The 16,094-nt window shown below is 31.6% G+C and overlaps 2 protein-coding genes across 4 annotated transcripts in view; one reads left to right on the forward strand and one right to left on the reverse strand.

Annotated features, from left to right (window-relative positions):
• The window catches only part of LOC107454300 (karyopherin beta 3), a gene marked incomplete at its 5' end in the record, with an annotated part of 65,365 nt that extends 64,258 nt beyond the window's left edge, over positions 1–1,107 (forward strand). The window contains 1 exon segment of the mRNA XM_043053030.2: positions 910–1,107. Within this exon segment, the coding sequence (XP_042908964.1) occupies positions 910–999 (90 nt within the window). The 3' untranslated portion in view covers positions 1,000–1,107.
• Positions 1,108–8,688: 7,581 nt separating this feature from the next.
• LOC107454299 (calcium-binding protein E63-1) overlaps positions 8,689–16,094 on the reverse strand; it is a 26,600-nt gene continuing 19,194 nt past the window's right edge. For all 3 annotated transcript variants that reach the window (XM_043053032.1, XM_043053034.2, XM_043053033.1), the window contains 3 exons: positions 14,871–15,001; positions 11,137–11,248; positions 8,689–8,874 (listed from right to left, as the gene is read on the reverse strand). In XM_043053032.1, the coding sequence (XP_042908966.1) occupies positions 8,852–8,874; positions 11,137–11,248; positions 14,871–15,001 (266 nt within the window). In that variant the 3' untranslated portion in view covers positions 8,689–8,851. The remainder of the gene's footprint in view (positions 8,875–11,136; positions 11,249–14,870; positions 15,002–16,094) is intronic.

Consider the following 16,094-nt stretch of genomic DNA (forward strand, 5'->3'; position numbering starts at 1 on the left):
CCCTGACCAGCAATCATTGTTAACGAATGGTAAGCTGTTTTAGTTATATGATTTGAAATAATAAAAAATAGCATATAGTGCAAAATAGAATATTTCTTCATTGTTAGGAATGAAGTTCCATTTGACAATTCCATATTCTATTACTGTCCATATTCTATATTATATCATTACAGTGTTTCCACTACAAAGCGAGAATCTCGCATATTTTTTTCTTTTCTCGCATTAAAAAATTATTACCGCGAGAAATTCAAGCATTCTCTACATCAATTTCAAAATTCGCGAATTTCTGGCATTTTGGAAAAAGCTCAGAATTACGCCATTTAGAATAAAATCCGTTTCACTTATCTTCCTGGATCTTTCATTATTTTCAACATCTGCCCCGTTATTTAGCTTCCCTATTTACCAGTATTGTTCAGAACCTTTTCGAACAACAAAACACAACCACAGAACTCTTTTCAGAACACATTTCTCTGCAACCACGTGTTTACCATAGGTTAGGTTTCCTCATGTAATATTCAAATATTCAATGCTTTATCAAAAATATTCAATGCTTTAAAAATAGAAGACGTTAAAAATGTATTATAATTAAAGAAATGATTTTTTTTTTCATGAGTTTTGTGTTTTTTTAGTTTTAGGAAATCTCACTTAACTTTTTGAAATCTCACCCTGTTTTTGAGAAAGGGTGAGAAATTCTCACCCATTTTTTTTTCTATGATAAAAAACCTGTATTTTGTCCATTTTTTTCTGTGGCAACCCTGAGAATGTCTCTGTCTCTAGGGTGGCGATGTGAATGGGGGGGGGACTTAAAAATGTGTTTATTAAAGTAAAATGTGCAGCACTAATTAAATTTTTAAAGACAATTTAATTTTGATATATTTAATCCATGATCTTTTTTTTTCCCCCTTTCAGAAAAATGCAGAACTATTTTCAGCCTGCGTTGTTAACATGCCTACTGACCTCCAAGAAGCTTTGCATTCAGCCTTAATAGTGACAAATTGACTTTTGTTATTCACTCACAGTGACATTGCTGCTTTCAGAGTGTTATGAATAATTTTATGAACTGTAGATATTGTGTGTTCCAACATATATTAAATATTTTGTTTCCTATTTTTGTTTTGCCTTGCCTTTGATATATATCTATATATGTTGCATGTATAGTTTATCTAAAATAAGAACTCCCCCAGACATTCGTCTAGACCTGTGGCGGTGACAATGGTAACGTGATATGACTATTTCAAGTAGGAGTGTGGGGTAACTGTTTAGGGGTGGTTTCGGCAAAAGAACTTTTTCTTCGGTCTATTGTGTTAGTCCTAGAGTGAAGCTACCCTCCCTAAAATGCACCATTCTTGTTTCTATAGCACCAGACTGCCTCAGGCTTTGTGGCGGGAAGAGTTCTTATTTTAGACAAGCTATATACACATTGTGCATAGCGTTTTTAGAAAGTGCTTATTTTTGCTTTTCGTCTTTTAAAAGCCCTTAAAGGTTCTTTTTTCATTTGGTGTTTTTAAAAAGTGCTTAATTTTCCCTATTCAAAAATAAGATTTTTTTTCCTTCGCTATATCAATTTTCGCTGCCAAAGTGTGGTTCTTTTAATGTTCTATTCAATGTTTTCACACTTCATTCAACCACAATTCGTTGGTTCGTAACGTATGAAAGTGCCAATCCAGAAATCGAACTGAAAAATCTCTCAGCCTTTTTATGGTGGCTAATATAATCAAGAAAAGAATTCTTAGCCTGAAACTGGTTATTTTATCATGATCATGTGAAGTCTTTGAAAATTATTTTGCATTTTGTTAATGTATATAGTGCTTAAAAAGTACTTTAATGATGCTTATATTTTGTTGAGAGATTTGACGCACCCTGTACATAGTTGCCAACTCTACTGGATTTTGCCAGTTTCTCCTGGTTTTGATAAAAATTCTCCTGGTTTTCTGTACCTTTCAGAAAATTCCCTGAAATTGATTAAGTTTTCTAAAAAATTCCCCATTAAAATAAGGTAAATTTGCACAGATTATTGCGGGCTTGAATATTTCAATAAATATTACTAATATATAATGAAGCAAGTCTCATTTATAAAAATCAGTTAGAAACTCTTTTTGTTCTAAAATATTCAGTTTATTTTTTAATCAGAACTCCCTTTTTTTAACTTAATTCAAAAATCTTTTAACTAATGATGTATTAAATATCTATTAATTACTATTCAAAATTATGAGTAGACATAATACATAACATTTCAAGCATAACTGGAAAATATGGTTTTTCTATTTTGATGACTATAAAATGCTTAAAATTCTCTGTATGTAAAATATTTGGCACATAATGCATTCTGTACAAGTCTCCTGTTTTTAACAGAGACTCCTGCATTTTACGACTATCTACTATTTACCTGTATATTCTCACATTTCTCCCTATTTCAGGACTGATTCTGCTCCGGAAGTTTCCGGACATCGAAGGTCCAGACGTTTAAAAAAATCATTGATCACAGAAGTTACCAAAAATCAAATTTTCAAAGGTGGAACTTAAAAACACAGTTTATTTTGTTTGAAAACGAGATCCAGATGCATTTTTTTATCAGTAAATAATTATTATAATCATAAACTCAAGGAAGAAAGACATATTTGTAAATTTTAATTACTTTTCTAGGTCATAATTTAAAAATGTAAAGTTTTAAATATATTTTAAGTAAACTATTAAATATTGAGAAAAAGAAAAAAAATAATACCCTGTTTAAATTTTTTTCAATTTAAACTGGTTTTTTTTTAACTCAAGAATTTTCCAGAATTTTGACTTCGGCTCACAATCACCTGCGTAGCTGCCAAGTGTACAGATTTTATCGGAAGGGTTCCGATTTTCCTTGTTCCGATAATACGATTTTGGGTCCAAATATTCAGATTTTTCATCTTAGCGTAATTTTTTCTTTTACTCTATAAAGCGATCCATGTCCGATTGGCGAAATCCAATCAAGTCGCATTATCACTTAGCTCCGCCTCTAGCTCCATTCGTATATTTGATGATGTATGTACAGGTCGCTTCACAGACACCAAGAGGAAATTTTAGCTTCCTGACTCCTTGTCTTTTACTTGCAACCGTACCGGTGTTGAATGTTTACTCGGAACACATCTCTTCGATTTGAGTTTAGCTTTGAATGTTTTTCCACGTGGTAATCTGACAAAAATTCGGCGAAGTCCACTATTGATCTACAATCGATTAGAAGCGAATTGTATTCACAGGATTTCTCCTTGAACACAATATTCCGTTAGCTGCTGCAGACCATGCATCAAAGTTGTTTTGTGCGATGTTTCCAAATTTTTCGGAGGTAAAAAAATACTCGTGCAGAAAAACAAAAACTAGTTATTTGGGTCAAGAAATCGCAAACAACACTTCCGAGCAAATTATAAAAAAGCTGAAGACTAATGTGTTTAACATAGCGACAGATGGGAGCAATGACTCGTCGGACAATCAAATGTCTCCAATTGTGGTTACATTTTTCGATGATGTGTTGGAGTTATTGAGCTGCACTCTTATATCTTTGCCAGTTTTAAATTATTCAAGTACAGGTCAAAATATTGCCAATCTAATTTGTGCCTTTTTTTCTGAATACAGCATACCATGGGAAAATTGTTTATCGTTTTCCTGTGATAATGCAAGGAATATGATTGGGAAAAACAAAGTTGGTGCATATCTCAAGGGAAATCATTCTAATCTGTTAGTTTTTGTCTGCCTTTGTCATCTGATCAACCTGGCGGCTGAAAAAGGAGCAAAGACTTTGCCCATTTCATTTGATGACCTACTTATAGATATTTATTATTATTTTCATAGAAGTGGGAAACGAAAATTAGAATTTAAAAAATTTCAAATGTTTGACAAAAAAGGTGGTAAAAAAATTCTAAAACATTGTGCGACAAGATTGTTATCCCTTGGTAAATGTATCACTCGCTTACTTGAACAATGGAAAAGTCTTCTCTTATATTTCAAAGAAGTGTGTTCTGAGAGCAAAGTAACTACAGATTTCTCACCAAAAATCTCGGCGTATGTAATATTAAAATTACAGCCTTGTTATAGACAAGTGTTTGATGAAAAGTTTTTAAAATCAGCCAAATCTGCTACAACTGTAGCACTTAACAAGAATAATTGATTATTTTTTTATATGTGTTTATTGTCACATATGTTTGAGTAATAATAAAATATTTTGTTTTTAAATATGTTTTAAATTACTAAAATCAGCTATCATTTCTGTTTAATTAGTTTGTTGAATAAGAATAATAATCAGAACTCTTGTCAGTTGATATGTATTATAATCATTAATAATTGTTACATTAAATCTCCGTTACAATTATACAAACATTTAGTGTAAAGAAGTAAACTTTAATGTCGCGGCCGTGTGACATGTTCCTATTTTTTTCCCTGGCAGGTATGCCTCTGATATTTTTTAAGAAAAATTTGGTGGTAAAATATCCACTGATGACTAATGCCAGCATTGCAGCAGGTTCAGTGTTAATAGTTTAAGTCGAACTATTATGATGTCTCAGGGGATAGAGTGTTCACTTTCTAATGAGGTGAACCAGATTTGAATCCCAACCCTGACTGGGCGATACGAATTCTGCATCCAGCCTGCACTGACCACAGTGATGGCGTAAAATATCCTCAGTGGTAGACGCATCACGGGTTAGAGGCTAACCGAAAGAGGTTTTGCTCTCCATATAACTAAATTCAGGTTAGTTCCATCAAAAAGTCCTCCACAAAGGCAAATTTCTCCCAATACATGATCCAGGAGCTGACTTGTTTTCTGGATTGGGTTCAAAATTACAAGGTTACAGTTAAACATTAGTAGTTGTAAACCCAAAATTGGGCGGCTGTTCAACGACAGTTATAAAATAAAGTAGTTTATATTTCAAATTTTTAATATCTCTTTTTGATTTACATGATGTATCAAAACTTTACTCGTAGCCTAAAAAATTTCGCTAGTAAATTCTTCGTTATTTTATTTGTACAGTTTTGGCAGGTAGGATAATGCAACAATTATGAAATTTATATTTCGTAAAATCTACTGGATTTTTTTCTATCCTATGCATGTATGTACAGTGTTTTTTTTAACGGAAATAAACTGGATTTCTAATAGTAAATGCACCCAATGTGTTCGTCCAACTTAATGATAATCAGGAGTAGTACTAGGGTTCCCGCTGTATTTGAGAAACTAGAATTAGGAGAAAAAATGTTGCGTTAGTATAATTACATTTTTGACCAAAACCTGGAAAAATCTTGTTACAGAAGACAATAACAATATGCAGTATACAAAGTAAGTGTAACAACATGGTGCATAGTTTTTTTAAAAGGTGCTTATTTTTGATACTCGTTTTTTGTGTGCTTAATTTTACCTTTTCGAGAATGAGATTTTTTCTTTCTTTCTAAACCATGTAGATTTTCGACACGTATTATGCAAAAGCGTGCTTTTCACACTGTTCTATTAAACATTTTCACAATTCATTCAACCACAATCATTTTACATGTTTAATGCAATACTTGCGAGTCCGCATGTGCGTCTTCTGAGCTTTGTTCGGTGAGATTATTGCACTTTCGTGTGCAACTTTGTAAGATATTCTCAATTTCAGGCTGCATTTTCCACCCTCTGGTGTTCGATCATTTTATAATGGTTAATGTAATCAAAAAAGAGTTCTTTGTGAGAAACTAGTTTTTTTTATCATGATCATGTAATGTCTTTGAAAATTATTTTGCAATTTTTCAATGTGTTTAGTACTTAAAAATATTTTTTTAATGCTTTAAAAGTATTTAAAAGGTGCTTATTTTTTGTTGAAAGATTTGGCTACGTACCCTGAACAACATTATTATGTCTTATAAGAATTCTGCCATTAAATAATTATAAGATTAATTATTAGAATATTAGTTTATCTTTATTGAAAAAATTAAGTCAAATTTCTTTCTACATTAACTCATATTTGCATTAGAAGACAATTATGTACTATGTTTTTTAAAACTAAGCTTTCTGTATAAATCAATTTTGCTTCTTGATCGCAAGCAAGAACTACACTTACAGATTACTTTATATAGAGGGGACTACTGCTTCTATAAATTATAATTTATAAACTTGAGTATAAAACCGTAAAAATGTGATCTGAAATTTTCTTCGGAGAATCTGAGATTTATTTCAATAATTGAGTGGGAAACCTGTAGCACGATATTGTAATTATATGACAGTACAGCCTTCAACTCTAGTGAGACATCATATTTCAATAGCTTTTTTTTATCACTTAAATTTTAGTTATTGTCCTCTAATGTGCATATTAATTTTCATTCAAGGAACTTTGATGAAGTATACATGATGTTCTGTAAGAACCGCCCTTAATGCGTGTAATTTGAGTTCTAGTCATCAATAAATACAAGAAGGTGCTTATAATAATGATTGCAAATTCTGTTATAGCTAAAAAGAAACTAAGATGCTATTAAAACCTGCTTCGTGGCTGTAACTTGAAGATTTTTGAATAAGTCTTTCAACTGTTTCCTCCTGTATTTTTCATACTGGTAAAAGGATTTTAAAAATTTATATTTAGCAGTATCTACGTAATACCCTGCATGTATTGAAAGGACTTAATACTGTGGGCAAAACTTTCTGTTTCATCTCTATTGGTGTATAAAAATTTATTTTTAGATGAAGTGAAATCAGACATACTTAATAAGCCATAAAGTTTCATATGTTAAAAAAATATATTTACAAAATTTTAAAATGCAAACAAATTATTGGAGAACCTTGAAACTTCACTAAATGGACGGAAGGAGGCAAGAGGACTGACAAAGACCTTGAGGCCTTATGTGCCAGCTTGCACGAAAAGAGTAGAGGGTAGGAGGTCAACTTTTCAGTACTGAGAAAGAAATCAGTATGTTCAGTTTCATAAATTAATCTCTTTTCCATTTATTTTTAATATTGAAATTCTTGTTTTTCCCTCAAAATTATGTTAAATAAAAAAACGTTTTATTGTAAACATTGTTAATTTTCATAATTATTGTGCAATTATCAAGTAATGATGTAGCTCATTAATGAAAAATGAGATTGAACTTCAGCACCTACTTGCTTATACAAAATTTGTACCATTGTTGTTCGTAAATTTTCTTGTTTTATTTTTCCCCACCGTTTTGAAATGCTGTCCATAGTTAAATTGAGATTATGACTTTTTTAAAAAAAAAAAAAAAAAAAAAAATTGAGGTCATTCAAAACATAAATGATATGAAAAATATGTAGAGATATCTATAGCTTTGTGAAAAAAAAATTATTTGTTTATTAATTGAAGTACAAGGTTACCTGTTATTTTAATCTTGTTTACTGTAAAAAAAAATAAATTAATTAAATGAAGAAAAAAATTCGATGATTGATTTAATATGTGAGAAAGAAAGGTACATTTTGGAGTCGTTGAGCTATAAAATTCTAGTAAAAAGTTCAATCTTGAAATATTTTTAGAGTGCATGAGAGAGGTGCAAAAGAATTTGTTTGTGAAGTGTCTCTCGCAGGGCTCGAAAAACCGCCCGTCCTCGGCGGTCAAAAATTCCCCGCGGACAACGAATGTCTCGAATCCGACGTCCGCGCGAACGGCCATTTTCCCGTTAATGTTCGTGATACATTTTCAATTTTTGTAAACTTACAAGAGTCTAGCGCCTCACTTCTAAAATGAACCTGAAATGGAATTGATATTTTCTCTGTCTGGGAGTACTGCAGCGGTTGAAAGGGGCTTTTCAGCAATGAACTTACAAAAAAAAAACACATTACGTACTGGTCTTAAACAAGTAGCGTTAAACGCAATTATGAACATATATCTAAATGGAAAACCCTTTTCAGATTTCTGTGTTTATGGAATACCCTGTATAGGATGATTTTTACGTAATACCTAGTGTATATTAAGATAGTGTTTGTAGAAAACCTTTTATATCTTAAATATGGTTTTAATGAAACACCCAATGTATATTAGTATGTACAAGAGTAGTATTTATAGAACAACCTTGTTACAGGGACACTTTATTTTTTAAAGTAAATAAACTGACTGACATAACATTAGTATCTACAACAAAAACATATTTACAATATCTAGTTATCACAATCAAGTTTCATTTGACGCCACAAGTAGTCTGGAACAACTTGAAATTCAATTATAATGATCCTGTACTAAAGCATCATCTGGACGANCATAGTTGATTTTTCCATCTATAGCTTTGTGAAAAAGTTATTTGTTTATTAATTGATGTACAAGGTTACCTGTTATTTTAATCTTGTTTACTGTAAAAAAATAAATAAATAAAATGAAGAAAAAAATTCGATAATTGATTTAATATGTGAGAAAGAAAGGTACATTTTGGAGTCGTTGAGCTATAAAATTCTAGTAAACAACTCTAGATTGTATGAATTGATCAAAAAAGAAGTTCAATCTTGAAATATATTTTTAGAGTGGCACCCATGAGAGAGGTGAAAAAGAATTTGTTGTGAAGTGTCTCTCCTGTGGTATATCTCCTGTGGTCCCTCTTAAGTGCGGTGTTTATGGAATACCCTGTATAGGATGATTTTTATGTAATACCTAGTGTATATTAAGATAGTGTTTGTAGAAAACCTTTTATATCTTAAATATGGTTTTAATGAAACACCCAATGTATATGGGTAGTATGTACAAGAGTAGTATTTATAGAACAACCTTGTTACAGGGACACTTTATTTTTTAAAGTAAATAAACTGACTGACATAACATTAGTATCTACAACAAAAACATATTTACAATATCTAGTTATCACAATCAAGTTTCATTTGACGCCACAAGTAGTCTGGAACAACTTGAAATTCAATTATAATGATCCTGTACTAAAGCATCATCTGGACGAACTCTGTAAGGCAAAAAAGTGTTTTTCAATTCTGAGTAGATTGCATACCTGCCAAGTCTAGTGTTTTTTAACGAGGACTCCTGTGTTTTACGACTATCCCCTGTTTACCCGTATATTCTCAAATTTCACTGTATTTGTTGAAGAAATTTTTAAAGAAAATTTTGATGATAAGATATCCACTGCTGGTAAAAATACTTATTTTATTCCTCCATAGATATGCTATTGCCAGTACTGCAGTATGTTGAGTGTATAGTTTGAGTTGTGACGGCAATTCCTACTTATTTTTTCTTATTCTGATAATTTTTATACAATGTTATTACGACAAGCGAGTTTTTCGATTTTGACATTCTCAATTTAGATCAATTCTACCGTAAATATACATCCTTTATGGATCTTTTTTTTGTGGAAATGTTTCATATTTTAGTATTCACTTTTTCACGCGCTTGATTGGCGACATTTAAATCGTAAGTCCACATTAATTTTCGATCGCTAGTTATTACAATTACTTATTGTTTTTCATTCATTTTGACATCGTTTTTAAAATCCCAATATGTTTAATAAGTTACGACGAGCAACATTTTCATAATTCGAGAATTGCTCTCATTTTAAAACTAATTGATAGAAAGTACGAATTTAACTGAGGAATTATATTTAACTTAAATTTTATCTTTTAAAGAAAATAAATTTTGTTTAATGATAAAATGAAAAACTTATTTATTGTACATTTTGGGTATCTTAAAAGTTAGGCAAATATTTGTTACCAATTCCCTCTTTGTGATGGGTGCCCTTTTCAGTTTCTAGCTTCCTGCCTTTTTTAAGGTCTAGAATGAACACAACATACGGGAAAACTATATATAGAAATTTACCAGTCATAAATGATTGTTTGCTCGTAGTCGCAATTTTTGAAAATATTTTCCTATTTGAGCAGATTTTTGTGTTGAATATTTAATGTAATTTTTTATTTTCACAAATTATGTCTAAATTTTCACAAAATTACCTCTTAAAAATACCTACACAGACCCCTGATACATATTTTTTACTTCGCTAAATGTGCTTATATTATTTCCAATTTTGACTTAACTGATAAGCTGTGTTAATAAAGCTTCACAAGGTTAATTGATTCTCAGTTTCCAACAGAAACATTGACTCTTCGGAATAAAGTTGCATGACTGATTATTATCTTCCTAAGTTGATGCCACGTATATACAAGTAGACTCATCCCATTGCTTTTTAATTCTTTGTGGGTTCGATCCCCGCCGACCGAAGACTAGCTTTTTCGTAGATGGTGACTGATGCACGTTAAATCAGTCGGGTCGCAAAGTCCTCCATGTTTCCTTAACAAATCAGTACCTCTCGGGGTACTCATATAGGAGTTTCCTTGTCTTCTGGATTGGATTCAGAATTACTAGGCTAAAGAGTTAAACATTAGTAGTCTTAAACCCAAAAATTGGATCGTCTGTTCAACCACAGTTATAAAATGATCCCAGTCATAACTGGGACTCAAATTCCGCACCCGGCTCGCACCTACCACAGTGTAAACATTAAATATCCTTTGTGGTAGACTAGTCATGGGCAGTTTTCGTGGTTTTCCTCTCTATGTAAGGGGTTAGTTTTATCAAAAAAGTCCTCCACGAAGGCGAAATTCTACCAATACTTGATACTGGAGTTCCCTTCTCTTCTGGATTGGGTTCAAGGCTACGGAGTTGAACATTAGTAGTCGTAAACCCAAAATGTGGGTCGGCTGTTCAACGACGGTTATAAAATAAAATCATCTCATTGCTTCAAATGTAAGTAATAATATTTAATATTTGTCTGCCAGCATTCAGTGTCTTTTCAAACATTTTCTTTTTTACAACGTAGAAATTATTTAAAAAGGGTTACCATAACAACTGGACATGGATTGAATCAGGGACTGAAATGTCATGGACCGGTATTACCCCAAAAAATGTCCTGATTTTGTCCTTATTTCTTTGTAAAATGTTGTCCTGATTTTTTTTATTGTGAACCTCTACGAAGCCTGTCCAAAGCAGCATAAAAGAGCAAATAAACGTTAAAAATACGTTAGTTCTCTATAATTCTTTAGTTAAATGTTTATAATTATTTCTTTATTTTTTTTTTAAGCTGGCTACAAATATTTGTTGATAATATTGAATCTGCTCATTGTCAGTAACTGCCAAGGAGTTTTTATTCTTATGAAATTAAAGAACTTCCAAAATACCGAATGAAGTAAAGCTACACAACGTTGCATATAAGTAAGAACTTTACCTTCATAGTTGATTTTTCCGTCGTTGTCGGTATCTGTCTCTTTAATCATTATATCTAGCTGACCTTCTGACATGGGCTCGCCTATTGTGTCCATAGCTGTTTTCAGTTCATCCTTTTAAAATTAGAAAATATCAATACAGAAGAAAATATATATTTTTGTTAAGCTCACAAATGTCATTAAGAAACACAGTTACAGTTTAAGAATAAATATAATCTATTACATATTTTGGTTTGAAACTACTATCAGAAGTTAATATAATATTTTGAGGTATCTTATGAAAAATTAAATTGTAATTCAGTACCAATTGGTATAAACAATAATGGTATTTTAATTAAGATATAAACAATAATGGACCAAAGTATTTTAATTAAGATTTACCACAATCAATCAATTTTCCCAGATGAATTTGCACTTTAGTTTAGATAGTATATAACTTTTTTTTGTGTGCTTCAATTGCCGTTGGCTTTAGATTAATTAGGTTAACAGAAACGTGTTTCATAAGCTTAAGTATGACGAAATTTAAACATGTAGTTAGTAATTTCATACAGCTTTCAGTGACGTTGCACAGTGTCCTGATAAGAAAAATAAAAAAGCTTGGCCAAGGTTCTAAGCGTTTTAATAAACGGTTCATTTTAATATGACTTATTTTTTTCCTACTTATAACAAAAACAGATCCTACAAACAGACGAAAGAAATTCAAATGTTCTCTTAGTGTTACAAAATTGAAAATAATTTTAATAAAAAAAATGGTTATAATAAACACATTTATTAAACATTTCTAAAATCCCTTTTTTTAAATCAAAATTTTATAATTGTTTACTATTATTATCGGCTCATAGAAGTGTATAAATGTTGAGCTCTCTCCTTTTTAAAATACAGGCCCTTAAATTAGGTATCGCAGATATTTTAGTTAAACTTTTTTTTCTTCACGTGACTAATTAAGCTTGTTATTATGCAGACGTATTCTATTGTTCTGAGTGACAACTCCAAAGCCATATAAAAACATCTGTTACTTAGATCAGAACAAGTTTCGAACGGCTTCAGATAGAAAAAATGAAAGAAAAGAAGAAAAAAAAAAGCAATAATTTATTAAAGAAAGTAAAAACAAAATCAACTTTCTCCTCTGTACTGACATTTATAACAAATACTGAGTCACTTTCATTTGTTACGTTGCAATATTGATGATATTTTTGCCACTTTTTTTTTCCGGTAAAGAGAAAATATGAGAAGGCAAACGATTTTTTAATAGCATTTAAATTCCATGGTGGCACTACTAGTTTGAATTCAATAGTTCAAATAATGCGGTTCTATAACATAATTGACAGTCGCTAATTTTTGTTCTTGAAATTGAGAATCAAACGACTAAAATTCAATTTAAAAGATAAAGTTTAGAAAAAAATTTAAAACGATTTTTCTTCTTCGTTAAAATAAATATATTTAAATTAATAATTTTCATTCTTAATATTGTTTTTTAATATTTTAAATAAGTAAAAATATTTCTTTATAATCTTAAAAAGGTAAGCATGTTTCTTATAATCTTTATATTCTTAAATAGTATTTCTTTTAAACTTTAAAAAGGTAGATTACATGGTTCTTGAAATTTGCTGCATTTGGCACCATGAAGCTAGATCACTATCAGTTGGAACAATACCAGAATTTTTTTTATATAGGTCTTCGGCTACTGATAATGCACAAAAGTGCTTCAAATACCACAAAATTGTGATCATTAATGATAACGCATATAAACTACGATAATGTAGCAATCATTATCGATGGCATAACATATTAAAAAAATAAAGCGAATACTATGCATAACTATTGAATACGATGTTAGTGTTCATAAATTTAATTTGGGAGATGAAAATGTTGGCCCATGAAAAAATAATATGGAAAAATGTCGCGATATGTCAAATATCGATATTTTTTTATATGCATCGCTATATTGAAATTCGTTTTTACCGGTTTAAGAAACCAATGTTCATATTTATGACAAACACGTGGTTCCTATACTGATGTGCGATAAAAAAAACAATGTATGTGATTCACAAAAGGGTTACACTTACGTTGTTTTATTCAATTGCATGCCGGTATAACCGATAACATTACAAGTGATATAGCATTGTAATTACCATGTGTCTCTTTGACTTTTTGAAAAACTGATTAAAAAAACGTTATGAAACAAAAACATTTGATTTACTGCTTAGAAAAAAATGCATTTAATTCCACCTGGTTTAAAAATTACTTATAAAGTTATTAGATGCCAAATTATTAGACCCGCTATAAGATTCTATGTAAAATCTTAATTATCAATTGATGCTGTACAACTTTATTGTTTTCACGCGACTGAAACCGGTTTGCACTTGTTTACGTTCGTGTATAAATGGGTTAACATTGTAATGCATTACCTTAAAAATGAATACAAATAGGAAGTATATAAAAAATCTCTTGAATAAAAAAACCCGTAACATGTGTGTTTGGATATAAAAGTATTGCCTATAAACTAGTGCACAACATGTAGTTATTAAAACACACTATGTGCATCTAGTCATTTGATCTAATTATTACAATACTAGCCGCTTAAGGCGGCCAGCTGTCCGCCACGCTAAAAGTTTTCGCAAATAAAGTTTTTTAAAACATAGCAGGAAATCTGAAGATTAGTGGACAATTAAAGTGTTCCTGTCCTGCAATTTTGTCTTCATATCCAGTTCTGCTGCAGATGTGTTATAGCTCTTTAGGATGTTTGAAATTATATAGCTACAACGCTTAAGAAAAAAAAAACTAAAATGCCAAATACATGAAAAGAACACGAAAACGAATAAATTTTTTATGGTATCAATTTTTATTTCTATATAATTTTTTNCACTTTGATAAATGTAAACTAATGCGAACCTTACAATTAAATTATTAATTCCTTCGTATATTATTGGTTTAAGTTGTCGAAAATTAATATTTCAATTGTAAGGTTCGCATTAGCATACATTTATAAGAGTGGAGAAAAGTATATGCATTTTTTAATAGTTTTTTGAATATGGCTCTTTGAAGACGAAAAAGCATAGATTTTCTTACAAAATGACTGATAACTAAAAAACTAATCCAAATTTTTGAAAAAGAAAAAAAATACTTCTTCATTATGTCAAAACACAATTATGTGCCGAGTTTCGTGACTGGGTGAGGCTTCTGGGGCGATATATTGTGATTACAGACACACACACAGCCGCGTTTATTATGTATAGATATAGATAATAATACTTTACCTGATATAATAAATATTCTATATTTATATAATATATCGTCTAATTTAACCCATTGGTACACGAACGTAAACAAGTGCAAACCAGTTTCAGCGGTGTAAAAACAATAAAGCTGTATAGAGTATCACCTGATAATTAAGATTTTAGATAGAATCTTATAGTGCGTCTAATAATTTGGCCAAGGACTGTAGACAATGAGCTATTGGCGACAGTTGGAAACATCCCCAAGGATGATCAGAAGACATAACATCACAAATTCTCTGTAAAGGAGATAGCTTCTCCTCTTTGGTAGCCCGACCACCTGCAAGCGAAGTCGAGCATTTTACGGTAGAATGGTTTAAGAGGACCAAAACATCACAGGCGAATCAAGGTGGTCACACACCCGCACGTTGACCACAACTAGTGATGTTTGACTTTAGTGATCTACTGGAAAGCGTGTCTTAGGATCAGACCCACTACAGAGGAGGATTATTCAAAATTACCTTCGAAATATAACCATTTCCGTCTTTATCGAATACTTTGAAAGCGGCCATTAGATCAGCCATTGCATCTTCTTTCACATCGTGGTGGGACATCCAAGAAAAAAATTCTTCTTCATTTAATAACCTTTGACCTGAAAATAATAAATAAATAACATCGTTTTTCTTTATAAACCACAAAATTACATCAATAACTGCGTCAATCCACCATCTCATTTCTCTTACGATAAGTCGATCATGTAAATGTAAAATGCACATAACCAATTATGCTTTTCGACCTTTTCCAAAACAAATTTTTAACCTGCATCGAAGGCTTTAACAATCTGACGACGTGGTCGACATCTAAACTGACACCTCTCTCTCTAAACTTCTATATCACGCTTAAGTGAGACTTGAGAGGAAGCTATACAACGATAGAAACTTTTCATCGCAAATTCTGTTTCACCTCCTTAAGTAATTTAAAGTATAGAAAAGGTAGGTGCAGGTAATATTTTATGAACAGCCGACCCAATTTTGGGTTTATGACTACTGATGTTCCACTCCATAGCCTTGTCATTTTCAACCCAATCCAGAAGACAATCCTGGATCAAATAGTGGGAGAAATCTGCCTTCATGGAGGACTTTTTGATGGAACTAACTCGCATGTGCGTTACATGGAGTGGAAGACCACGAAAAATCTCCCACGGTTAGCTCGACTGCAAGATGACTCTAATCTACGGTTATATTTTTCAACTGAGGTTATTTTGCGTCCGCATGGTGGTTGGTGCGAGCCGGGTTCGGAAATCGTATGGATCGCTGGGATTCGAACCCGGATCACCTCATTGGAAGGAGATCGCTCTATCTCCTGCGCCATCACGGCTCTGGATATGTATAGTTGACCATGTAAAGCTAAGCACGGATGGGGCTAGAGGTTAAAATTCGTCGTAAGACGTCCGGGTTACTACGTCCGATTGATTTTTAAGCCTAAATCTGAAAAAGGGTGCCATCCAATAATATTATACTTGTAGTGTTTGCAACATAACGCGTTCTTTCAATTTAAGTTTAAACGAAACAGACAACAATTGCATTAGGAAGATTCCTCAAGCACGCTATGATATGATCCAAACAATAACAAACGGCGATATTATAAACAAATATAGCCAAATAAGCAATAACACTCAAAACATGGCAAACCTTAAGGCCTGGTTTCTTAGGACAGGACGCCGTCACATCAATAACTGCGTCAAT

Source organism: Parasteatoda tepidariorum, chromosome 10 (genome assembly GCF_043381705.1).
Source record: "Parasteatoda tepidariorum isolate YZ-2023 chromosome 10, CAS_Ptep_4.0, whole genome shotgun sequence".
In the NCBI taxonomy this organism is placed as follows: Eukaryota; Metazoa; Arthropoda; class Arachnida; order Araneae; family Theridiidae; genus Parasteatoda; species Parasteatoda tepidariorum.